Here is a 27,524-nt window from a genome sequence, read left to right as displayed (position 1 = left end):
TACGATGACTTTATCCTTGAGTTTAGCTTAACGGGTCCCTGAGGACGACAACTTGACGATTCGGGACAATGACTAAAGTCGTTGCACTCAAGTTGTTAAGCCATCGTACTCAAGGTGTAAAGTCATCGTACGCAAGGGGTTACGTCATCGTACTCATGGGCTTAAGTCATCGTACTCATGGGGTTAAGTCATCGTGCGCAAGGGATTAAGTCATCGTACTCATGGGGTTAAGTCATCGTACTCATGGGGTTAAGTCATCGTGCGCAAGGGGTTAAGTCATCGTACTCGTGGGGTTAAGTTATCGTACTCATGTGGTTAAGTCATGGTCCCGGTGCACATTGTATACAGATCATCGTCCATGGGGGACAGAAAGTCTATAGAAAATCAGAGTAGATTTATACACGGGTCTTATTTAAACTCGGTCCCTTGGGCCAGCCTTGCTTCCGTGCGCCTCCATTTGCTTGGGTAAATTATCGTCTGGATATTCCAGCCAGCTTTTACCGAAGATTAGCATAATACCTTGTTCTGCGAAGGCCGCTGAAGGGAACTCATTTCACCTGGAGAACCTGAGTGCAACTCTTCGTTAGAGGACCTGAAGGAAGAAGAACTGTGAAGGTGGAAGAACGAGGAGAGATATGGACCAGGGCAAGGAGGAGGAGGAGGAGGAGGAAGGTATAGGAGTCTTTGAGAGACAGGAGAGAGTCATTTTGGAGGTAGCGGAGGCACTGGAGACAGAGAGACGTCTCAATTTTGAGATAAGGACAGTGCATACTGAAATGTGGTTCATATGGATCGTTGCTGACGCTCTGCGGTCGTCTGGCAGAGAAACTGTAGCGCGGTTGTTAGGGTTACTACAAGTGGGGGTCAGGTATTGCTTTATGCACATGGTAACACACCACATTTATTCATCTATCTATCTATCTGTCTGTTTATCAATTTATCTATCCATATGAATTCAAGGTGTGGGTGAGGCTTGGTGGGGCAGGGTATATACATCGTGTGGCATGACAGGTCTGGCCAGTGCGCTACCGTTGTTAGTCCACCAACAGCCATCAACACGGAGGTACAAGGTGAGTAACGACTGTATGGTGTGGCCGGCCGTAGCGCTGCACCCCCGCCTGGTGATCCAACACCCTCACAGCTTCGCCACACCTGTGATTGTCTCCTGTAGTGGTGGTGGTAGGGCACCGTCCAATACAGCAGTGTTGCAGCAGCAGTGGTGGGAAACGGGTCAGCAGCAGCAGAAGCAGCAGTGGTGCAGCAGCAGCAGTAGTAGTGGTGGTCCTGGTGGTGGGCGAGACGGGTCGTCGTCAGTGGCGGTGCAGCAGTGGAGGGAGGAGGACGCTGGTGGGCGCGACGCTCCCCACACTGCCTCTTGGCCTCCCCAACCCCGTGATCACGTGCCACACACACACACACACACATGAACGTCCACACCACCTGATCGTCTGGGTGTGACGGGTAATTAGCAGTTGATGTAAGACACGGGTGGGATAATTACGTGGAGTATTATCCATTACAAGACGTTGACGAACACATGGTGGTGACCCAGCGTCGAACCCCCGTATTCGATCAGCGTGGAACCCATCCAAGCCGCCAGTAAGGTCAGTCATTTTCACCATCAGTTTGCCCAACGTGAACTGTCGTAGAAACAGGACGGTATGTATTGAAATGGGTTTTTCAGACTGTTTGTGCCCGGTGGGAATGCATGGGATGGGTGGAATAGGTGTGTCATCATGCTGGGAAAGGTAAAGGGTGAAATTGCCATTCTTAATAGGTTGTTTTAAGGTCCCCATTGACCACGGATTCTTCCAATTGTCGTTTTGCTTTCTGTTGTTTATTTGCAACGAGACATTCATCGTCTTGTGATGCGACCGTGTAATCCTGCACTTCGTGGTATACGTACGTGAGACCGGGAGTGCTGAGAGGCGTCTGCAACATCATAACATGCTGAGGGATGGTGGTCTTCACCATCATAACATGCTGAAGGGTAAGGGTCTGCACCATCATAGCATGCTGAGGGGTGAGGGTCTGCACCATCATAATGCTGAGGGATGAGGGTCTGCGCCGTTATAACATGCTGAGGGGTGAGGGTCTGCGCCATCATAACATGCTGAGGGGTAAGGGTCTGCGCCATCATAACATGCTGAGGGGTAAGGGTCTGCGCCATCATAATATGCCGAGGGGCGCGGGTCTGCGCCATCATAACATGCTGAGGAATGAGGGTCTGCGCCATCATAACATGCTGAGGAATGAGGGTCTGCACCATCATAATATGCCGAGGGGCGCGGGTCTGCGCCATCATAACATGCTGAGGAATGAGGGTCTGCACCATCATAATATGCCGAGGGGCGCGGGTCTGCGCCATCATAACATGCTGAGGAATGAGGGTCTGCACCATCATAATATGCCGAGGGGCGCGGGTCTGCGCCATCGTAATATCTATCTGTTTATACGATATTCTGATTTTCAAATCATCCTGTAAATTTCCGTGTGTTTGGGCAAGACTACAGCGGCAGGTCTTTCATGTTTGGCTCTGATTTCTCAAACAAATCTCTTCTCTTTGAGTCTGATTTCTTGACTCATTCTCTTCTCCTGGAACCTGATTTTTCAGAGAGTCTTTTTCGTATTCTGTCTCGGAATTATGTGTGTGTGTGTGTGTGTGTGTGTGTGTGTGTGTGTGTGTGTGTGTGTGATTCTACGTACCCTGACGTGAGGGGCTTGGGTTGGGACCCTGTATATATATATATACATATATATATATATATATATATATATATATATATATATATAGAGAGAGAGAGAGAGAGAGAGAGAGAGAGAGAGAGAGAGAGAGAGAGAGAGATTTAGGTAGGTAGATAGAAAGTTTGATATATAGACAGACAGACAGATATATAGGTCGATAAATGTACCCAGATATATGCCAGATTCAGTGGAAGTTGTGTCTGTTTATCATTACGTTGTCCAGAATGATATATAACAAACTGCTATATGATTTATTACTGAGCGGAAGTTGAACGCTTGTTTAAGATCGGTTCGTGTCCAAGAAATCAACCGGAAAAGAAATCTGGACGTCTAAAATGAAGGAAAGATAATGAATAAGAAATAACTTTCGATTTGAAGTGTCCATGACGTGTCCGATGTCCGATATCCAGCTTAAGGAACATGATCGGTCGCTCAATCGATATCCGATTTGAAGGAATATGACGCATCTGCATCCCAGTGCCCGGTAGTGAAGTAATATGACGCATCTCTAACCCGATATCCGACGTAATAGAATGCGATCCATCTTTAACCAGATATCCGATGTCAGGGGAAGATGAAAGGTGTTTCCCCACAGCTGTGTGGGAGCAATACTGTGCATGTGATCGGATATTGTTCTTATTAAAAGGTCAAGATCCAAGCGTAAGATGAATGCGAACGAGAAACTGACTTTTTCTCTAAATTTTTGTAAAAAAAAGAAAAGAAAAAAGAAGATATCTTTTTGAACTTCAAAAATGTGATGGTTTTCGTGAAGGTTGAGTTGCTGAACTGTTCAAAAGAGAGAGAGAGAGAGAGAGAGAGAGAGAGAGAGAGAGAGAGAGAGAGAGAGGAGAGCTTTTGAAGATATGAAATGAGGTGTGAAATTCATAGACTGAAAGAAAAAAAAAACGGACTATTTGCAGGTGCTGAAGACGTCTTTGGAAGCATTAGGTATATTGGAAGGTCATATTGCGTCGGCCAAATGGTTGAGGAAAGAGGACAGGTGACGCATTTAGTGCCGTCTGTCCAGGGACGGGAGTGGAAAGGGGTCTTTTCCTGGTGAGTGTTGTCTGTCCAGGGACGGCACTGGTAGGGTCTACTCCTGTTTTGCGGTGTGACAGGAGATAGGGATGGTTGTGGATAGAAAGGTTGGTGTCGTGCCCTGGAGACCACGTCAGTAGGAGCAAGACATCGGGACACAAGACGTGAAAGAAGGAGACTCGAATCAACAAGACTGACACATCGATGTTTATGGTGTATGGGGACGAAGGCCCCGGCCTCCTCAGGAAGGGGGGTTACCACACAAGGCACACGGGCCGGGTCCTTGACGGTGGGGACCCGACCTCACCCATGACCTTTTGGGTGACCGTCTCTTTCATTTTTTTTTTTTTCCTAGTCTAAGTCAAGTTACCGAGAATGGAAATGGATATCATGAGCCACGAGTTTGACTCAGTTCTGAAGGTGGTAAAGTTTGCAGGAGTCCGTGACTGACGGATGAGGAGGGGAACCTGTTGCCGGACCCGCCTGGGAGGGTGAGGTGGTGGTGGCTCAGGATTTGATGACCTTCTCCAGGAGGATTCTCGGTGTCGGTGCTGAAGACTTATCACCCTCAGGCGGGTGTACAGACCAGGGGTTAACTGCATGGGGACAGGAGGGGACCACCGGCCCACTCAGCTTTGTGTACCGCTGGAAACCATCAGGTCTTAACATCAGCCTCAGCCTATCCTCACATCCCCTCGCCCAAGGTACCGAACAACCCCGAGGGAGGGGATGAACAGCTGGGTCGACTGCGGCCCGACTGCCGAGACTACGATTCGAACCCGTGTGGGATCGACCGTGGGAGGCCCTTGCTTGCGTCACGGTCGGTATCGCTATAATAGCGACGCTACGTGCTCATAGCTAAACACTTCATCTTACGTCACCAAGGCCATGAAAGATATCACTGACGATGCAGTGAGGGCAGTGCACGGTAGCAGCGATGATCCTGGGAGAAGACTGCAGTGCAGGGGGCCCCGTAAGATAACAATGGGTGATTCAGTCAAGCAAGAGCTAGATTGCAGTGTTGATTTACCGAGAGAAAACTACTTTCGACCTCGGATCCCGTGGAGTGCAGCAGCTGGGACGTGCGTCGGCTCCCCAAAAACTTATAACTTGAACCCCCTTCATTGGAGACTCTTGCCTGTGATTTCAAGAGGGGATTAAAGCCAAACATATCCCCGAGTGTTGAGGTCAGGGGATTCAAGGAGCGCAGAGTCGGGGAAAATCAATCATCATAATGGAATCCACAATGGTAGGTGCTGACATCTTTAGGGTTATGGCTCTCGGTGTTAAAGGCCCCAAGTCCCGATGAGAACGGTTATGTCAAAGGTATTTGTTATGCTTTTTTTTTTCTCTCTCTCTCTCTCAGATGCGATTTGGTTTGGCTCTGCCCCGGATGGTGTGGGAGGGATCAGGATAAGCTGTGTCTGTCTATGCACACGTTTAAGCTGATACTTCAAGCAAGAGCTGTTGAAGAGGTGTGCTTAATTGGTGATGAGTCCTTGACTGGTGGAGGGTGGAATAGGGTAAAAGTCTCTTTGCAGGTTTCTAGTTTGTGCCCCTGAGCGCGAGTACCAACCTAGACCCTTAAGGGTAAGTTCAAGGGCCAGAGGTCTTTATCACACTCAGAGGTCATATCGTCATGTTAAAGGGTCACACCGTCCTGCTTAAGGGGCAGCACTCTCCTGCTGAGGGGATGAATATTGACATTAGCGCTGTTCCTGGAGAGTCATCAGTCACGTTGATGGCCGATGGATGGAGGAGGTCATATGACAGTGGGTGTGTGTACCTGTCTCGTGTGCACCCCCACCACCAACACCTCAGGTCCAGATCCGCCAACACATTCGCCACAAATGGAGTTCGATAATGATTTCTCTTTCATCCCTTTATCTAATTTACTGCTTTCCAGCTTTTCCTTTCTGTGTTCTAGACGTCTTTTCCTCCTTATTGCAAATTCAAATGTTATATTTTTTTCTCTGTCATGCGTAATAATGAGTTTAGAAATCCCGATGACGAAGTCGACTCTGAATTTTCCAAAAAAATTTTCGGCCCATGCTATGAACAGGGTTGACGTTCATGATTTATTTGTTGATGAGTTTTTTACTCGATCATGTCATGCACCAGAGGTCCCCACGACCATGACACACATTCTTTCTGACCATTTCACTGCCTTTTTGGCCTCTGTGTTTGTGACGTACAGTGACGTGTGGCTGTAGCTGGGGACCAAAGTCCTGAGGTTGGTACAGACCCGCCTCTCGTATGCTGGGCCTTGAGGGAAGCCAGGTGTTCCTCTCCCCTGCTGTGATTCAGTCTGGTATGTGGAACAAAAAGGTATGTGAGGGCTCTTTGTCTCTCCCCACAGCTTGTCCTCCACCTGTGAAGCAGGATGGGAATGGGGCTGAGGGAGCAAGCAACGTCCATTCCCTTAACACAGCATGAGAAAACGGATATTGACATCTGGTTGTTTGAGTCGTCTCAAGAGAAGAGACGAGGACTCTCAGGAGTCGTTCTGTTTACATTATCCTGGTACAAGTGGTCACAGCCAGACGCTGGGCTGGAGGAGTGTACGGAGGGACGCGAGGAACAGGGGAGGACTTACAGTATCCTGGGCCTTCGGGCCGAATTTGGGGTTCTGCCGAGGCCTTCTTGGTTTTAGTCATTTCCCGTACGCTGACCCAGTTGCGGAACCTCCCATGGTGTGGCCCCCGGGCCCTCTGTCCATGTCCGACGGCTCAGTCCGCCCCTGGTCAGTAAACATACCCTCTGCAGCAGAGCTGTGGACCCCTGGAACGAACCATGCCAAGAGAAGTGTAGTTAAAACTGTTATAGGAAAAACAGTGGCTTGTACTGATGGAATTTCAGTGATAAAGGCCACGTTCCCACGAAGATAAAGCTCCACTCTCATCACCTGCATAAATATGTAACACACACACACACACACACACACACACACACACACTCGTAAACCTCCACCAATATAACAAATATGTGAAAAAAAAGAGCTTAAAGTATGTTTAAAGTTCTCCTTTATGTTATATATATATATATATATATATATATATATATATATATATATATATATATATATATATATATATATATATATATATATATATATATCCCAGGACAGGAAGTAAACCTTCATTACAGCCACCGTACATCATCCTGGAAAGGACAAATTGTCAAGCAGGTAAGATGGCCGTAACTCACTAGGCTTGGCCATTTAATTCATCGATGGTAATGAATTCCCCCAGGATGAATGAGGTGAATACCTTCCTTTATTCATGAGTGTTCAGGGACACATGCCTCCATTGGCTTATTGGTCTCCAGAGCTCTCGTGAATTACAGGAATTATCATAATTTTGAGACGTGGCATATTTAGGAAGGGTGGCTGTGGTAGAAGTGGTGACGATGGTGGTAGCTGTGGTAGTGGTAGTAGTATAGTGGTGGTGGAAGTAGTGGTAGTAGCAGGAGTATAGTGATGGTGGTAGCGTTGGGAGGGGTGGTGGTACTAGTGGTAGTACAGTAGTGGTGGTGTCCTGGCGGTGGTGGTAGCGATGGTAGTAGCAGTATAGTGCTTGTGGTGTTGTTGGTAGTGTAAGTAGAGGTAGTGGTGTTAGTAGTGGTGGTTGTGGTGGTAGTAGTGGTAGTGGTATGTTGGTGGTAGAGGCGAGCGAGGGAGAGGGGGACGTGGTTGGTCAGTATGAGTGCAGGTGTGGACGGACCGAGATGGTGAGGGTCTTCAGACTGCGTCCTGCCCTCATCCCTCCAGCTGCCCGGCCACTGCTCCCGTCACACACACACACACACACACACACACACACACACACACGTGCACCGTGCTCACGTGACGCTATTAGCACGTGGGAAGCGTGGTGTTCCATTCTAGGTAGAATAACCGTAAGGAAACAACTTTCAAAAACCTTTTCCTTCATGAAATAAATTCAGATGTTACTTCATATATATATATATATATATATATATATATATATATATATATATATATATATATATATATATATATATATGTGTGTGTGTGTGTGTGTGTGTGCTACATGAGATACAACATACACTATTTAGTGTAGTCTTGTGGCGTGAGCGGTGGTGCTCCTCATACTCTGGGGGAAAGAATACTTTAAATACCTCAATGGCTTTTTTTTCGCTTCTGGCGAAAAAGAAAGAAATATATAGCAAGTGTTTCTATTCATCTTTGTTTTCTCTAGTTATTTCTCGAGAATTTTAAGATTTTTATTGGAAAGAAAATTCGCAGTCATGAATTCCGTTATCTTGAGCCCTGGTATTGACAGGGTGGGCTGGACGGTGACTGGAAAATGACTTGGGTGGACAGGAGGGTGAACTGGACTGGACTGGACTGGATGCCACACCTCAGGAATGACAGGTGGTGAAGGATCGTGTCGTTGCACTGTGTCGAGAACGCGTTCCGTATTCATGGAACGGACGGTGTCTGGAAGCCCTTCCAGAATCCTGGAAGGAGCAAGAGTTGAGGACACTTAAAGCGAGTGTTGATGATCGCCTCACGTCCTCTACATATAACCTCCTCCCCACACACCCCCTCATCATTTGTCCCTTTTCCCCGGAAACCCAACCTGCATTCTCTCTCTCTCTCTCTCTCTCTCTCTCTCTCTCTCTCTCTCTCTCTCTCTCTCTCTCTCTCTCTCTCTCTCTGTTTTCCTTCAGCGTGTTCTAACCCTCCCTATCCCTCCCATACCCTTCCCTCCGCGAGTGGGACGGTAGGGGGCCGCCCCGCCGGCCGCCGCTGCTGCTGACCCGCGCAGGGACAGAGATACCCCCCGTCGGCGCCGTCCATCAGAGTGGACGCGCGGTCCCGAGGGCGCTCCGCGGCCATAACTCCAGCAGGCTTATCTGGCTGGGCTGCAGCCAACGCGCCTCCACCACCCCCCTCCCCTCCTCTGCCCCTGACTTAACGTAACGTAACGAAACGTAACAACGTCGCCCGGATGTGTTAGCGCCGTCGCCCCAGCGCGGATTGTGGCAGTGACTCGGGGTCATCTTCGGGTACCCGTCACCCCGGCCCATGACAGGTTTGAGCCCCCGGGTATATGACGCAGCTGAGGCTTTGGCCGAACTCGCGCGTTGGTAAAGAAGCTGTTAAGGACGACAGCGTAGGTTGATAATTAAGGGTTTCAAGACTGTGATTTAGGAAGCCCCACCCCCTCCCAGTAGACGCCTCTCAGAAGCGAGTAGACGAGTGTAAATTGACAACAGTGGTAACATTTTCCGTCACAGTGAAATGTGTGGAGCCAAAAACACGTACATGGAGAACGTAATGTGATCAGCAGATTACGAATGTCACTCCTAATTTAAGGTTGGCGTACAGGGTCTATTGGCGCCTTGGTCTATCTGGTGGTGTTGATCGTGTGAATTGTAAAGTTTGAGGGTGCCAGAGGCTTGGACAGGAGCTAGAACACTATGGCTTAGACGGTATAAAAAAGAATTACAGAGCCATTCAAGGATAGGTCTTCATAAACACCGCAAGAAATGGCACAACGCCTTATCGTTAGCTGCACGACACCTGAAATTCTCAGAAATGGACCAACTTTGTAACAATTTATATAATGAGTATCCGGCCGCTTGCGTTTGACAAAGACCATTGGTGACCTCTGTAATAATTTTGCGCCACCGCTCACAGGATGAACATGGGGTTAGCAACAATGGCTACCCAAGGAATACATGTGTGGGCGAGAATACCTGAGTGTACAAGGAAGTAACTAGGAGGACTTGGGTGTACCTGGGGAGGAAACATGTGAAGCACACAGGAGCACATAGGAATGTATGGGAACGTCAGATCACGTAGCACCTGATGGTCTATGACGAGGTCATCTGCTGCGGCTCGTATATGCTGAACCCTCCATCCCTAACCTATATAGATGGAGGCAAGACAGTAAAGTAGAAGGCTCCTCCTCACCCACCACTATACGTAGACTCAAGACAGTAAAGCAGAAGGCAGTAAAGCTCTTACATGAAGCAGTATAGTCGAGTGTATGAACCCAAACCTGCAGTGAGATAGAGAAATAAAGTTACGATTTTAGTGAAATAGATGTTCTGCGTCGACAAGAGAAGTGGAGAGTTGGTAAGTAACCCAAGAAATTATTTAGGAAAGAATGAGAAGCTCTGCAGAGGAGGTCCCCAAGATGATGGTTTTGCAGTGGCAGGCGCGCTCGTGTGTGTGTGTGTATGTGTGTGTGTGTGTGTGTGTGTGTGTGTGTGTGTGTGTGTGTGTGGGTGGGTAGGCAGGAGGAGGGTGCATGCTTTAGCCTGATCACTCGACACGTCTGAGGAGTGTACAGTAAGGTTACCATCTTCCTGTACCGGTCCACATCGCTCGGCAGGACCCTGCTTTAGGCCTGAAATTTACAGTATAGCCGAATGTGAGGTCGGTGTTACCAGACTCCGCCTGCTGGAGGTTACACCTTCGGCGAGGTTGTATCACTGGGAGTACAACCTCGTCAAAGAACCTCTCAGTTCAAAGGAGTCTGCATTTCCCTTCTGCAGGAAATAACGCAGCCTTGGGCTGCATAAGCCTTTAGGAAAAGGTACTGGGTAACACCCAGGTACGATGGGTGGTCTAGAGATGGGCTGAGGGGCCTCAGTGGGTACATATAGTGGACCGATGGCATTAGGAAGGCACAGGCACATGGGACAGACGCCCTCCTGGATCCGCCAACCACTGACCCAGGTAGTGTTCGAGAGTCGTGGGAGGAGGAGGAGGAGGTGGGTGATGAACGCATGTGAGCGTTACGTATTAACATGCAAAATAAAACATCAGCTTAACGCCCAGATGCGCCCCGGGAGTGTGTGTGTATATATATATACATCAGGAAAAAAGAAGGAACAAAAAAAAGCCGAAACGAAATGATTACTTCTCCGCTGGAAATCTAAATTGCATCCCCAAGTTTTACGTGAGATTTTCGGGTTTATTCCGGGGCCTGGGACTCGGTGGCGGTCAGGTGTCGTGTGTGGGCCACAAGCATACGAGGTGGTCGGTCGTGCAGTTGACCTCTGCCTCCTGAAAGATCCTGCACATGGCAGACAGGGACATTGAACCACATTATATATATATATATATATATATATATATATATATATATATATATATATATATATATATATATATATATATATAAATAATTGATATCCAAGCTCAACAAGACACTGATCAAGCCAGCAGAGTTTTATAGTCACCACTTTGAGTCGTCGAATAAATTTGTCGACACCAGGAAAAGCGACAGAATTTCTCGTGCGTGTGTGTGTGTGTGTGTGTGTGTGTGTGTGTGTGTGTGTGTGTGTGTGTGAGTTTACAACCCCCCCCCCCCTTCCTCTTCCCCCCCTGGCAGTGGCAACAGCTGCTCCGGGGGCCACGTCCTTAGGACCTGGAGTGAAGAGTTCGTCTTCTCCTCCTCACGGAGTCCGGCCGGAGTCCTCCTCTCGTGTTTGACTTGTTGAGGGGGGGAGGGGGAAGGGGGGGGGGGGACATTGGAGGAAATTTCTGTCTTTGTCTCCCTGAAGTAAATCAGACTGTGTGTGTGTGTGTGTGTGTGTGTGTGTGTGTGTGTGTGTGTGTGTGTGTGGTGCGGCGCCCCAGGGCCTGTTGATGTCTTGAGGAGAAAAGCGGTACCGACCAGGACTCCTGGAACGCGTTTGTAGATTTCTGTATAGAGAGGGAGGGAGAGAGGGAAGGAGGGAGAGAGGGAAGGAGGGAGGGAGAGAGGGAGGAGGGTAGGAGGAGGGAGGGAGGGAGGGAGGGAGGGAAGGACACTACTTGTCTGAGGTGAGGGGGTTGGGCCGAAGGTCACGTCCTTACACCTGAGGCTCGTACCCGCTGGTGTTCAAGGATCGGACCCTCGTGTTCAGAGGTCGTCTCGTTATCGTCAAAGTGTCGTACTTTTGTGCTCGAAGGTCGTCTCGTTCTTCCCGAGGGTCGCACTGCCGTGCTTAAAGGGTCGTGTGGCGTCGTGCTCAAGACGACAAGTTCGTATCAAGAACGACCCTCTCAGCTGCCTCGCACGAAACATCTAAACCCTGGGAAAACTTAACCCCCCATCACCCCAGCGAGGAGGAACCCCAGGAACCTGGGGGAAGGGGATGGGATGTCGTCGCGGTGACAACAAGTGCAAGGTGGAGTAAAAGACTCCTTCAGCGGCAAGACATTCAAAGTAATCTGGTAAAGTGAGGCGCCTCTCTTTACACACACCTTACTACACCAGAACATCTCTGTACTTTGCCCAGAGTGGGTCTTCATCTTCCTCACACTTCAAAACTGTGGGTCTGAAAAGGGTGTTACGGTCAACGCGCAGAGTCGTGACACATATGGATACAACAGGAGAATAAATTCCTAGAAACAGAATTAGAAATTCTAGGGAAGAAAATGGAGACACGTGTAAAAACACATTTTTGCTATTGCCTTCCTCAAGTGTATGTGTGTGTGTGTATGTCCCCGGCTCGTCTGGCGGTCTCTGAAGCCCCAGATGTAAAGATAAGTGACGCCGTGGTACATGGGCAGCGCTTTATTTCTCTCTTCCTCTTTCGTGATTTTCGGGCCCGGGTTCGATCCGTGGCTCCGGTGTTTCTGGGTCAGGGTTGGTCACCGTCTGCATCGCAGGGAACGGCCGGATATAATTCAAATGTTATATACACACACAGACGAACTTCCTGCACCCCGTTTCGCTACACCCAGTGTCGAGAAGTACTCGCATTGCTTCAAATATGTTTGATATGATTAATTAAGAGTTTATATCAAATTACACTTGTTAAGAACGAACAAGGAGGAAGAAATGTATGTACATAAGCTCCCAGCAGACCAAGGGTTCTTAGGATGTTCTGTGTTAAATTTGTTAGATTTCAAGTTGTTCAGACGGGGAGAGCCAGGGTATCAAGGGGTGCACCAGAGAGAGAGAGAGAGAGAGAGAGAGAGAGAGAGAGAGAGAGAGAGAGAGAGGTGAGGAACATCGTCTAACTGGTCCTTACAAGAACTCTTAAACTCTCCAGCCTTGCCACTCCAACAATCACTCGTCGTACATACTAATAGAACTCCCTCCACATTAACTCGCAAACAGGTCATCACATACACACACACACACACACACACACACACACACACACACACTACCTCAGGAGACACTCAGCACAGGGGAAGGAGACTGTCATGCTGAGTTGGTCGGCCGGCCAGGTCAAGGCCAGACACACGCTAACGAACCGAAACTCCTTCACCCACCCTGTGTGTGTGTGTATGTGTGTGTGTGTGTGTGTGTGTGTGTGTGTGTGTGTGTGGGGCGGCGGGACCTAGGGCTTGTGTACGGCACGTAAGGCCTGCTGAAGGTGGCGCTGCAGGAGTGCGACCTGCGCCACGTCGCCCCGACTCTCTGCGGCGACCACCGCTGGCGCACGGGGACGATGGTCGGCGGGGGAGGGCGCTCACATAGCACGGTGCGTCCGTGTGATCCTCTGCTGAACGCCTCCCTCTCCCAAAACCCAGCATTTTACCGCCACACCTCCTGATGACCATAGATCTCTATTGCTTATACGCCCGTGATGAATGGCTATATAAACTGCCTCGATAGTGACAAGGTGTGTTATACACGGGCGAGTGAGGCCCTGCTTAGGATATACATCTTTCCTGTTTATATTGCGTTAGGTCCCTCTCCCTCCCGGGGGTGTGAGGGACCGGACCCCCGGGGGCCCCACCAGCGGTTAGTATGTCATGATATATTTCATCCCTCTACCACCTCCAGGTGGCGTTCTCTCCTCTCTCTCTCTCTCTCTCTCTCTCTCTCTCTCTCTCTCTCTCTCTCTCTCCTCTTCTCTCTCTCTCACGGGTGAAGAGGTTTGCAGGCCAAATCTTACTACTCGGAGAATACGTGTGTGTGTGTGTGTGTGTGTGTGTGTGTGTGTACAAGAGGTGGTAGCCACGTGCACATACGCACACAGACACACGTATATAAGCAAAGCACAAGTACCTACATATGCACACGGGTGTATACATAAATGTGCGCGCGCGCACACACAGACACACACACACACACACACACACACACACACACACACACACACACACACACACACACACACACTCACACATCGCCTCCATTATCCATAATCATTTAAATTTCTTGCATAAATTAAATGATTAGGCTTCGGGGGTCCAATCAGCGATTAGACTTTAGCTATGGAATTATGATGATTTGTGGCAGACGTCGCTCTAATTGCCTCATCATATTTTGTCCAGTGGGTCGAGTTCTTATTGTAATTGTCTCATTATTTCGTCTAATGTCTGTGGTAGTTGATCTCATTACCTCACTGTCTGATGCTTAAGGTCTGGAGTCGCTGCTCTGATTATCTAATTATCTCGTCTTAATATCCAAAATCATGAGTCAATTGTCTCGTCTTCGTATCCAGAGTCGTTAGTCAAATGACATCATTATCTCTCTAATGTGTGGAGAGACTTCGCCTTAAGTGTATGATTATCTATTGGTCTAATTCCATCAATTATCTCTAATGTTTGGCGTCATTGCTCTCGTTGGCTAATCATCTATCGCACTTACTTGATTACCGTCTCCAGATTAAATCTGTCTCCATAGCCAGTTGATCATGTTCCCAACTCCACATGGTCCAGGAATTTTGAAGTGACTCGCGTTCAGCTGTACACCTCTATCTCCAGCGTTCTGTGCTCCCCCGTCGCTGACCCTTCGTCCCTACCTTTCAATAAGTTATGCAGATGTGGTAATCGCTCTCATCAGGAGAGCCAGTTCGAACGTAACTTTGATAGTGGACGAATCTGAACACCTGTGAATGCAATCCAAGATCATCTGGGTAAGTCTTATCATTAAACGTAGCACGTAGTCCATCCTTAGGCCTCCTCTCACGCTGTGAGGCTCTTAAATGATAGGAAAATTAATGGTCCTACTCTAATTACCAAATGTAATTAACGACCATCTCAGTCCTAGGATGAGTAATCACCAGAACGGTTTTAAAGAGCTGAGGAGTTTATGCTGAAGCCACTCCCCGTTTTCTGTTAGTGGTAGCTTAATGTTATCTCTTAAGAACTTAATGGTACTGATTTAAAGTTATTCTTGGAGAACTTAATGGCACTAAGTTGAAGGTATCCTTTCAAACCTTTGTGAAGCTAACTTAAGGGCATTCTTTGAAAACTTAGTGGTTCTAACTTATTCTCTGGGGGGGGGGGGGTTCAGGGGGTGCTAATTCAATGTGATCTTTGTGAACTTTGTGGCAGTAACTTAGTGGCGTCATAGTAACTTAGTGGCGCTGACTTCACGTTATCATTTGGAAGTTAGGTTTAGTAACACAGTGTTTCTCGTTCTTGTGTTGCAGGGATGTACAGGGAAGTGTCTGTGGTGTTGCTTGTCCTGGGGTTCGGGGGGCCAAGCCCCCTGCCCCCCGTGCGAGAGCTCCCCCAGGCCGACCAGCAGCAGCAGGGGGGCCTCCAGGCCGGGGGTTCCAGCCCCCTGCACGTGAGGGTGTCGCCCCAGGCCACACACAGACAGAGGCTACTGGCCGCCCAGGGGCTGCTGAACCAGTCTCCCCTCATTGACGGGTAAGTTGACCTTCTTCCCCTTGGGTACGACGCTACGACACTCGGATACGATGGTGCGACCCTTGGGTAATGGTACGACTCTTGGGTACGACGATACGACCCTTGGGTACGACGATACGACACTGGGGTACGATGGTGCGACCCTTGATAATGGTTCGACCCTTGGGTACGACGCTACGACCCTTGGGTACGACGATACGATCCTTAGATAATGGTACGACTCTTGGGTACGATGTGTTCTAAGTTTTGTTTTGGGACAACTGAATTCTGTTATCAAACTTTGTTAAAATCAGACACGTCATAAATGTTATGATCATTCCCTACGTAAGCGAGTATGACTGAGTGTTATCGCCAGTTCCAACTCAACTCTCTCACTCCTTGAAGATAACCATAAAGTTTGGTGGGTATACTACTTGATATCTTTATCGAAACGTAATGCGGATCTGCGACAGACGTATTCCAACCATGTGGCTGGCCACTTAAGCAGAAAAGAATAAGGGAAGAAAATAAGTAGACCGTCAAAAACAAAAAAAAGAGGGAGTTTGCAAATGCTCCTCCTTATTTACATAATAAGAAGATGTAATGTTATTTTGTCGTTCATTACCATAATGCCTCACGGTTAGAAACGGATCATATCATAGAGGAAAATAAATAAATCCCATAATCCGGATTTTAGAGAGTGTAAGAATCCGGATCTTAAGCAGATGATGCAGCGAGGTCGGCGCTTATGTAAACTAGACGTGAGGAGGGATTTAAACTAGGAGGGATTTTAAACACCCGGAGCGTCGTGGGGGCTTTATAAACATACAAAAAATGTAGCAGAAGCGTAAAACTAGTACTCTATTAAGTTGCCTCACTGAGGTCCATTTTTTTTCTAGTTCTCTGTAGTTCATAAGCGTCCAAACTATCCAAGTCGTCCCACTGTCCTCAATAATTTCCTTACAGCGTTTGAAAATTATCATTTATGTCATATCAAGACTGTGCATTATTATTATTATTATTATTATTATTATTATTCGTTTATGGTTATAGACCTTTCTTTCACGTCATAGGATATTTCATTTATAAGCATCTGGATTAGAATGTCTGTAGACAAACTGACGAATCGTAAATAAAAAGAAAATCCGTTGGAGATCGAACCCAGGGCCTTCTGTCTCCATGTTGACCTTCGTACACCACAACCTCCCCTACCTAAGCCCGTCCGGCCGCTCATCTTCCACACAGGACCAATCTAGCCTCCCCTTCCTCTTCCATATCTCCCCACTTTCTCTCCCCCAACCTCCCTACCCCCCTTCCGCCCCTGCCTTTTGCACGTGGATATATACATGTGTCCTGACAATATTTAATTCCCTCCAATCACCGGGCTATTAAGGGGAGTTGGGGTTCGATCGTGGGAGCCTGGTCCGGCCAGTATAATTGGAGCAGGTCATCGCGCCAGCCATTTTGGTCATAATTTTCAATTTCACCTTTGCTGACCGAATCAGGATGGGGGAGGGAGGGGGGCCGGGGGTGGGAGACGAGGGAGGGATTTTAATTATCAATATTATTATTTATTTTTGGTCGTAGCCGTATTATTATTATCATCATTACTATTATTTGTTTTTCTCTCCATCCGGGCAATCATTTACACGTTTCCTAGTTACTTCACGAAGGTCGGTGCCTTTTTTTGGGTCTGCGTGACCTTGCACGACCCTTGAGTGTGATGGTCTGGCCCTTGACCTCACGTTTAAGAGTCAGGTCAAAGGCCGGGTCGTCATATCCAAGGGTCATGGTACTCAAGGGTCGTATGTGGTGCTCACTGGTGGTGTCGTCGTGGTCAAGGGTAGCACCGTGGTGCTCAAGGGTCGTGTTTGGTACTCAGAGGTCGCATCAAGTGCTTAAGGGTCGTATGTAGTGTTCAAGGGTCGTACCGTCGTGCTCAACAGGTCAAAGAACACAGGGGCGGTCGTAGACTTTCTTCTGTAAGGAGATAAATAATCAAGTTGATCCGTGAGCTGGATATATATGTATTTCTATGAGTCCACGGGGAAAATGAAACACGATAAGTTCCCAAGTGCACTTTCGCGTAATAATCACATCATCAGGGGAGACACAAGAGAGAAATATATATATATATATATATATATATATATATATATATATATATATATATATATATATATATATATATATATATATATATATATATCAGTAGTTGAGAATGGTTGTTTGATATTAATGACCCTGCAGGGTGGCCAGTCTTCCATGTTTATATTAGAGGAAGTTAATTATGTGGAGAGCGTCGTATGATCAGTGCGTTGCTGGTGTTTAATCATCATCATCATCATCATTGCTCGTATCATAATTACCGGTTATTTCTGTCATCATATTTACCTTGGGATGATAAAAAAAAGAAATAATAATAATGATAATAATAATAATAATAATAATAATAATAATGATAATAATGATAATAATTAATGATAATAATAATGATGATAATGACATTGATAATGATGATGATATTAGCAATGTATTATTATTATTATTATTATTATTATTATTATTATTATTATTGTTATTAGTATTATGATTATAATTATTATCATTATTATTATCATTATTATTATCATTATTATTATTATTATTATTATTATTATTATTATCATTCGAGTTCTCGCTGTGGTACAGTGTGAGGTATCACTGTGTTCTCCGTTCATGAGGTCATAAAGGAGAGGAAGGCGTCTGTTGCTCATGAGAGTATGAGGGAGACATGTGGTCTTCAGAGGGAATGAGGGGGGCTGATTCCCTAAGAGGGGGGGGAGAAGTTCCCCCCTCCCCCCAGAGAGAAGGGGAGGAGGAGGAGGCTGGGGAAGGGGTTGAAATTTTAGATTAGGTAAGGTACTTAAATCTCTCTCTCTCTCTCTCTCTCTCTCTCTCTCTCTCTCTCTCTCTCTCTCTCTCTCTCTCTCTCTCTCTCTCTCTCTCTCTCTCAGTATTGCCAGAAACACGTGGTCGCTTTACGACCGTCTCTCACCCTCTGCCAAAGACGCGTGGATATCCTCCGTCTAGTCTTCTCCCAGTGTTGCCAGAACTGTGTGTCTGCCATAAAAAAACCCTCAGTGTTACCAGCTACAGTCGGATACCCTCAACTGTATAGGACACACTGTTGCCAGAAATGCATTCTCACCCGTCAAAGCCGCGGCACATCGTTGCCAGAACGTGCTGACGGGCTTTGCGACCTGTCAGCTCGCCTGATACCCACTGACTGGGCCGTCAGTGCGTGAGTGTCAGCAGCTCTACTTCCACTGGCGAACTTTGGGTAATTGAGATCAGGAGGTAAGGCGAAGGACGGACGGGAGCGGCTCTCTGGCCCATCTACCCAGGGGTCTTCTCTCTGTCTGTTTATCCGTCTCTCTGTACATCTTTGTCTCTGTCTATCCGTCTGTCTGTGTCTGTCTCTCTCTGCTTGGCTTTCCGTTTCTCTGTTTCTTCTGTCTGTTGTCTGTCTCTCTCTCTATCTACATGGCAATATGTCTGTATTTATGTTTCCTACTGTAACCAGAAGCCTTGACCCGTCGTGGTCATATCAAATGGAAGGCAGATAAGGCCGTAGGAAAACAAAATTGTAACGCACGAAGAATTAATTTGAACTCGTCGGCTGTCTGTTGACCCGACTCGTGAAGGTGGGAGGGTTGTGCACCGTACAAGGAAAGAGATAGGTGGTATAACGGTCGATGCTCGTATGGCTGGTCTCCACACACAAGCCATGGGAAGCAGCTAACAGTCGTAGGGTGCCGGCACTGTGGCCGAAATAATACCCGTAGAACAGAGAGTAAGGACTGCAGGTGAGTTCCTTAAGGAAGAGGGCAACGCTCCTGCTTCCTCGGTACCGAGAATTTGTTTGAGAAATACTTAAGAGAAAAAAAGGGGGAATTAATCTGCAACATTGATGGCCCTGCCGAAAATGTATGATTAAGTTGGTAGAGAAATTCTGTTGTCCTTGCCTCGCCTCACTCTGCTCTCGTCCCCTTTTACAGACACAACGACCTAGCGTGGAACGTGCGCATGTTCCTACACAACAAGCTGCACTCCTTCAACCTCTCCAGTGACCTGACCCAAGACAAGCCGTGGAAGACCTCGCCCTTCTCCCACACTGACCTACCCAGGCTCAAGAGGGGTCAAGTGGCCGCCCAGGTGAGTCTCATGGTCGTGGTGGTGGCCTGTAGTTTGCTCATTCCTGCAGTATTTTATGTCTGGTAGTTAGTTTTATCTCCCTCACTTGAGGACATGAATGAAAACATCGTGGAAAAATAGGGTGGGTTCGAATCCCAACCCCCTTGCGGGATTACCTCGATGACGCCCTTCAAGAACGCCGCGAAGTGGTGAGACCAGAGACAGTCATTACGTTATATGAGAGAGGCTCAGGCTGCTGGTGAGGGTATGGCGTCATGCAGTACGCTAGGGCGACGCTCTCATGTAATTACCCACATACCGGCCGTTCACAACCCAGAACAATATTGAGGATTCCGCGACCATGGAATGGCCAGCCGCCCGCGGCCTGCCACCGAAGGGATTCAAATACTTTGTATATATATATATATATATATATATATATATATATATATATATATATATATATATATATATATATATGGTGGTTTTTATGATAACGTAACTAAGTTCTTTCTTGTTATTTTCGTTATGATTATTATCATTATTCTTCATGCGTTCTTCGAAACACTGGAAATGTCATGGTGTTTGGATGTAACATGGGATCGAACACCTTCGCCATGACGTACCTCCAACAAATGGTAGGGAGAGGGGAAATAAAAAAAAAACTCGTAATAAGACTTGTTTCATTCGTGGACGAAATGTTTAAATTTACAAGCGAAAGGGAAGTCATGTGCTTATACAAGCAGGCCTCCCTGGAAATAAACTCGCGATAACTCTCTGTACGTTGTTATCGGCGACACGAGACAAAATAAAGTTCATGAAAGCAATCTTAATGGCGCCATTTCCAGCGCGTGAATATCAATTACTGCATCAGCGAGCCAGTAATGGGTAATATATTGTGGAGACCCGCCTCACCTGCAGCGCTCGCTCCCACACGGTAGACACACGTCCGCGGGACTCGCTGACTCTCGTCTGGAACCCTCGAGTCGTGCGTCTGCTGGACTTGCTGTCTCTCGTCTGGAACCCTCGAGTCGTGCGTCTGCTGGACTCGCTTACTCTCGTCTGGAACCCTCGAGTCGTGCGTCTGCTGGACTCGCTGTCTCTCGTCTGGAACCCGCGAGTCGTGCGTCTGCTGGACTCGCTGACTCTCGTCTGGAACCCGCGAGTCGTGAGTGAGTCATAACTTGGATAGGAGCTTGCCACCTGAGGGGTCTCGACCTTCGTCAACCATCGGGGGGCCTTAAGCAAGGGTCATGAGTCACCGTAGAGTAGAAATCATGACCTTACGCTAGAGTCATGCATGGCCTCAGACGCGGGTCACAGTGTCACGACCTCCCACATAAGGGTTCACGACCTGAAAACAAGGGTCATGACTCACACATGTGACTGTCGTTAGGGGGTCACCAAGGATATTCTTAACAGCGGTAAACAAGCGAGCGAGCAGTGACTCCAGTCAGAAGGTCAGAAGGTCACTGGCACAGAGGACCTGGCTGGAAGGTCGAGATGGATGCCCTCCAAACCAGACTACTGCAGAGACTTGGGAGTGGATGATGATATCCTTGTTCACGTACACTTTAAGTGGAGTTCTGAAAGACATTCCAAGTGTACTTATACTTTATGATGAGCCCTGACGTTTGGAGAAAACAACAAAACAACTATATATATATATATATATATATATATATATATATATATATATATATATATATATATATATATATATATATATATATATATACGGTAAAATGTTTTCTATCCGAAATATAATTATACTTTTAAAAACGATATTAACATAATGCTATTACGGAAGGTAGATTTTTTTCCCCCACAGAAGCAGTTAGAGGGTACTGGTCCAGCGTTGGAGGGAGGGTGTCACACGAGGGAATGGATAAAATAATTTGCATAACTTAACCTGTGCAAGAGACCATCCCTCGCCTGGCAAGGATCAGGGAGGTTAAGGCTGAAAGGAATTTAGGGAGGGAGTTTAGCTGAATCCCTGAGCACGATGGTGTGTGACCCCTTGAGCACGACGGTGTGTGACCTGTGCACGACGGTGTGTGACCTCCTGAGCATGATGGTGTGTGACTCCCTGAGCACGACGGTGTGTGACCCCCTGAGCACGACGGTGTGTGACCTGAGCACGACGGTGTGTGAACTCCCTGAGCACGACGGTGTGTGACCTGAGCACGACGGTGTGTGACCTCCCTGAGCACGACGGTGTGTGACCCCCTGAGCACGACGGTGTGTAACCTGAGCACGACGGTGTGTGACCCCCTGAGCACGACGGTGTGTGACCTGAGCACGACGGTGTGTGACCTCCCTGAGCACGACGGTGTGTGACCTCTGCACGACGGGGTGTGACCTCCTGAGCATGATGGTGTGTGACTCCCTGAGCACGACGGTGTGTGACCTGAGCACGACGGTGTGTGACCTGAGCACGACGGTGTGTGACCTCCCTGAGCACGACGGTGTGTGACCCCCTGTGCACGACGGTGTGTGACCTCCCTGAGCACGACGGTGTGTGACCCCCTGAGCACGAGGGTGTGTGACCCCCTGTGCACGACGGTGTGTGACCTCCCTGAGCACGACGGTGTGTGACCCCCTGAGCACGACGGTGTGTGACCCCCTGTGCACGACGGTGTGTGACCTCCCTGAGGACGACGGTGTGTGACCCCCTGAGCACGTCCGTATGTGACCCCTTGAGCACGACGGTGTGAAGCTTCGGTATGAAGAATGACCTCTGACCTGACCCCGCCGTGAAGATAATAATACAACCCGACCTTCTCTGTTGTTCGCCAAGAAAATGGGATTCGGATAACGAGGCAAAGTTATATATTCAACCTGGAACTTCAAAACGAATCTATCAAGTGACGGTACAGCAGTGATGTTTTTTTTCTTTTTTGACCTCCCAGAGGCTCTAGATTTAGCTCTAGAATTTGACAGAGCGACGCGGTGAAGTGTTTCTAAATACACCCCTCACTTTGCCCGAGGTTTTTACTGCATGTAAATGATTACGGCTGGAACTACGTCTCGTCTCTGGGAGGCCGTTTTCTTTCCCCCTCCCTCCCTCCTTCTCCCCTTCCATCCCCTCCCCCCGACGGAGTCACGCACTCAAAGGTGTCTTAATTAAATTCCTATTTGTTTTGCCATGACCTTCAACAGGTGAGCAATCGAGTGTTGGCGAGTAAATAACGTGAACGGTGCGAGGAAAGAATTTGTAACCCGGACTCCATCATGGCCGACTTGAAGAGGTGGAAAACTGGGGAAAGTTCCGGACTCGTCGCGTCGCCTTGATGTGGTGTGTTACTTTGGTTTATAACTTACTGCCCACGACGGTACGACCCTCGAGCAGCACGACGGTACGACCCTTGAGCAGCACGACGGTACGACCCTTGAGCAGCACGACGGTACGACCCTCGAGCAGCACGACGGTACGACCCTTGAGCAGCACGACGGTACGACCCTTGAGCAGCACGACGGTACGACCCTTGAGCACGACTGGTAATTTCAAATCCCTCCTGGCTACACCATAGGGAGGTGGGATCTCTCCGTTCATCTCTTGCGAAAGAGATGAAGCCTGTCTGTCTCAGGGCAAGGACAGCGGAGGGCGTAGTGAGGAGGACTATGTCTGTAAGATCTCTCTCTCTCTCTCTCTCTCTCTCTCTCTCTCTCTCTCTCTCTCTCTCTCTCTCTCTCTCTCTCTCTCTCTCACCGTCCCAAGGCCAGTTCACCTCTGGTCGCGTCCTCCTGATCAAGGGAAGCATTTCATGACCTCCCAGCTTCATCAGGAACACGACCCAGACGTAGCCAGCCAGGGACGTCAGCTCCTGTTGTTGTGGTGTATCAGCCGTTGTGGTACTTCAGGTGTTGTGGTACATCAGCTGTTGTTGGTGTTGTTGTTGTACATGACCTGTTGTTGCTGTGGTACATCAGCCGTTGCCAGTTACATCAGCTGGTAACATCTGGATTCCCACACCTTCAGATGTGGTAATACACGAAAGCGCTCAGGATTCTCGTGTTCCCTTTCCCTAGTGGTGTTTCTTAATTTTTGCAGTCTCTTATATGTTGTGATATATATATATATATATATATATATATATATATATATATATATATATATATATATATATATATATATATAGAGAGAGAGAGAGAGAGAGAGAGAGAGAGAGGTGTTTATACACTGGCGGTGGTAACGAGGTAACGTTGGGGCGAGGGTAGCCTGTGCCTAGATAAGGTGGTATGGTCGGAACCCCTGCGTGTGGTGGTCCCAGAAGCGCCATTACTGCTGTGGTTATTGCTGATATACCACCGTAGAGAGAGAGAGAGAGAGAGAGAGAGAGAGAGAGAGAGAGAGAGAGAGAGAGAGAGAGAGAGAGAGAGAGGAGGGAGCGGGTGGCGTGCAGCTCTCTCTCTCTCTCTCTCTCTCTCTCTCTCTCTCTCTCTCTCTCTCTCTCTGGAGGTCTGTGATGACTTGCCTCAGCCCATGAACGCCGTCAGGTCATCTCTCATGACCAGAGACGCTCACAGAACCACGGGGTTTTATGCCACATTAAGAACAGGTTTATATATATATATATATATATATATATATATATATATATATATATATATATATATATATATACATATATAAAGCCACGTCCAAGCGCACGTGTGTGTCTTTTTCTGTTTTTTTGTTGGGGAGACGTGATCAGTGGAGGATTATATGGGCGCACCCGCAGCTAGGTGCCCCCCAATGTTTATCGGTGGTGAACTTCTTTATAGCTCGGTCGGCGAAGGTTTTATAGAGAGATTCGCCTGTCATTAGTTCCCAGGAAGGTCCCGTGAAGAGGTAGAGGAGTCCCTGAAGGTCAGAGAGGGAGAGAGAGAGAGGAGAGAGAGAGAGAGAGAGAGAGAGAGAGAGAGAGAGAGAGAGAGAGAGAGAGAGAGGAGAGAGAGAGGATCCTTTATAAAAGTATATCTCGGATAATGATAATAACATGGCCCCGATCTGGCCTCAGTTATAGTTGTAAAACCTGGAGATGTGTCGACACATTTATTGGTGTAGAAAAAAATAATTGTCAGATCTCGGGCATCGCAGTATTATCGTACGCACACAACATGGCCCAGCGCACTGGGGAAACTTAGCTTTCGTATTCTAGAATTGAATATTTGTATACAGTTATCATGACCAGTGAGTCTGTGTTATACGATGATAACACACACACACACACACACACACACACACATATATATATATATATATATATATATATATATATATATATATATATATATATATATATATATATATATAAAGCGTGAGGAAAATTGCTCGCCACCATGACTGCAAAATAGTGACCTGGTCAAACCTCATCAACCCCTGCTATCGTGGAACCCCAAACGCTGAATACCCTCTCTGTTCCTGGGTTTAATTACCGACCACCGACTACCAATTGGTCATTAGACCAGAACTCTTCCCTGCGCTCGGTCCAGTCAATGGTATATAGATGTGCTGGCCTTCTGAACCTTCTCTCTGCATATAAACGATAAGACAGATTGGCACAGCCTTAATTTCCTCCCTCAAGTCCTATGTGGGTCGAGTGGAAACATGACTGTATACGTTAACCTGGCGAAGAGAATTTTGTAATTGTTTCCCCCACACTTGTGCTCTGCTTCTAGATGTTCCCGTAAATGATTTCAGATAATGAAACGAAGGCAAGAACCATGATTATTTTGTTACTGGTCATGTGAAGCAGTCCCGCTCTATGCGCAGATTGTACGTGTGCGTTTATCCAGTTGGAAATTACAATATTAGACTTGGATTATAGACCTAGCCTCGTTCCGTATTGGATTACGAAGCTAACGACTTGTAAACTGGTCATTAATTAAGCTGGAAATGATGCCAGACACGTCGACCCTACATGATGTTAACTGTAAAGATAATAAAGCACAACTTTACTTTCTTCAGTTGTAAAGAACAAACACAAGTTATGGGAAATGGTTCATTTCTGTCCGTCACAACACCGATCCTGCATCATCAAAGAAAATGGAATGAACTTGCCAGTGGCCAGATGATGACATCAGACGAGGGAAACAGTCGGCTTTATCAATCCGTCTGGCCTAGAAGGTGAATAATATGATTACAGTGCTTCCATCTTAACCCCCCCCCCCCCCCACTCCGGGAGTAGAGGACACAGAGCCAGGGACATTAGTCATAGATTATACAATAATACAGCGATGAAGTAGATGTAATACAGCATAATAACAGAACGATAAAGAACAACTGACTTCAGAGAACTATTGTGGACGTCGATCAGTAGATGACAGATTCAAAATGTTCGGCTTCGCTTTCCATAAGTAATAAACTTTGATTCGTTCCATTGCCAATGCATCGCCCATTGGTCTATCTGGATACGAATATAACATTTTTATATATAAATCCCTGCCGCACACACACTCTTTATTTACATATTGCCGAATACCTATCATGCTAACCGATTTTTTCTCGTCAGTTGACATTATTCGATTAATGTGACCATGTATAGTATATCCGGAAATTTTCGATAGAATTTTGGTGGTCAATCCATGCGTTTTTTGTTTAACTGAATAAAGTATGCGTTATTGTGTTTGGTAGCTGAAATGGACAATAATATTTAGCACTGAATTCGTTATTTTGTATGCCTAAAGCCATGGATATTATCGAGACACAGGGGAAGAACGATTAATGATTTCTCGATTGTGTGGAATCTTCCAGTTGTTCACACGAACACACACACACACACACGTGCAAATAATCACATCATTTTAACATGAAACTTCACTCGACTAATTAGATCAGATTACAATCCAACTCCCTTTGAACCTGTGACTGTTACTGTTTCTCGTGAAAGAATGAGAACTTTTAAACTTAAGCTACAGACGCTTTCAAGAGACTTCGAAACTTCTCTTACGAAGAATTCGCCACGGTTGAAAAGATAACCCAATATTAGACGATCACATATAGCCTGAGGAAGGAGATAAGTGTGAAGAGATCGCAGTCGTATATAATGCATATGAACGCGCACTTCAATATAACATACAATATATATATATATATATATATATATATATATATATATATATATATATATATATATATATATATATATATTGATGAGTAATATGATGTTTTTTTGTGCTACGGGAAAATTTTAAAACTACCACAGAAAATGATTGAAATACAACAATTAATTATGGAAAAAGCGTCGGTGTAAACCCTCATGGCGAGTCGCCAGCTTTGATCTCGGCCATGTATCGCTTCCCTGGGAACTGTACAAAAACAGAACGACATGTTCAGGGCAGTCAGGGGGTTATATATATATAAAAAAGGGGGTCTTAAGAAAAATGGAAAGTTTCCCCCTGATTGCGTTCTTGCGAGTTTTCTTTGAGTTTTATGGCGAGGACGGCCACGTCCGGAGAAGCGGAAGGAAAAAACTTTAAATAGATTGGATATAAGACCAAAGCAGAGGACGAAACGATGGCTGATAGAAACTCGCGAAAGTCATATATCAAGGAATGGACGGAAGAGAACAAAAGCAGTGCAACGGTGAAAATGAATGGATGATTATTGGAATAATGATATAAATCTGTCGTGCGGTGGAGTTCCATGTCACCTGCCACTCTCGGTGACTCGTTTCCACAGAAATCTTTGGTGATGTAAGCTGTGAGAAGCCATACTGAGTCGTAAGGAAGGACACTGTGGATGTAAAGGGCGCCGTCAACACTCGAAAAATGATATATTGAATGTTACACTCACAACCTGAGAAAAATGATATATTGAATGTTACTCTCACCTGAGAAAAATAGATTCTGGAAGATTCATGTAAGGAAAAGAATCAGGAAAGCCTTTGGTATGAAGTGGGTGACTTCATTTATTTACTTCTAGACTCATCTATATGTGAAATTGTTCCATCTCTTATTTCTCATGTTTTACAATGTAAAACTTACAACTCTTCTTTGAAATGAACCTTCAGAT

General features: G+C 46.8%; 1 protein-coding gene across 1 annotated transcript in view; it reads left to right on the top strand.

Annotated features, from left to right (window-relative positions):
- Positions 1 to 1,107: 1,107 nt before the first annotated feature.
- Positions 1,108 to 27,524, top strand: part of LOC139754294 (dipeptidase 1-like) — a 68,566-nt gene continuing 42,149 nt past the window's right edge. The window contains exons 1-3 of the mRNA XM_071671677.1: positions 1,108 to 1,604; positions 15,148 to 15,370; positions 19,390 to 19,546. Of these exons, the coding sequence (XP_071527778.1) occupies positions 15,150 to 15,370; positions 19,390 to 19,546 (378 nt within the window). The 5' untranslated portion in view covers positions 1,108 to 1,604; positions 15,148 to 15,149. The remainder of the gene's footprint in view (positions 1,605 to 15,147; positions 15,371 to 19,389; positions 19,547 to 27,524) is intronic.

This window comes from Panulirus ornatus, chromosome 16, assembly GCF_036320965.1.
Source record: "Panulirus ornatus isolate Po-2019 chromosome 16, ASM3632096v1, whole genome shotgun sequence".
In the NCBI taxonomy this organism is placed as follows: domain Eukaryota; kingdom Metazoa; phylum Arthropoda; class Malacostraca; order Decapoda; family Palinuridae; genus Panulirus; species Panulirus ornatus.
This window is presented reverse-complemented; position numbering and strand designations above follow the sequence as displayed.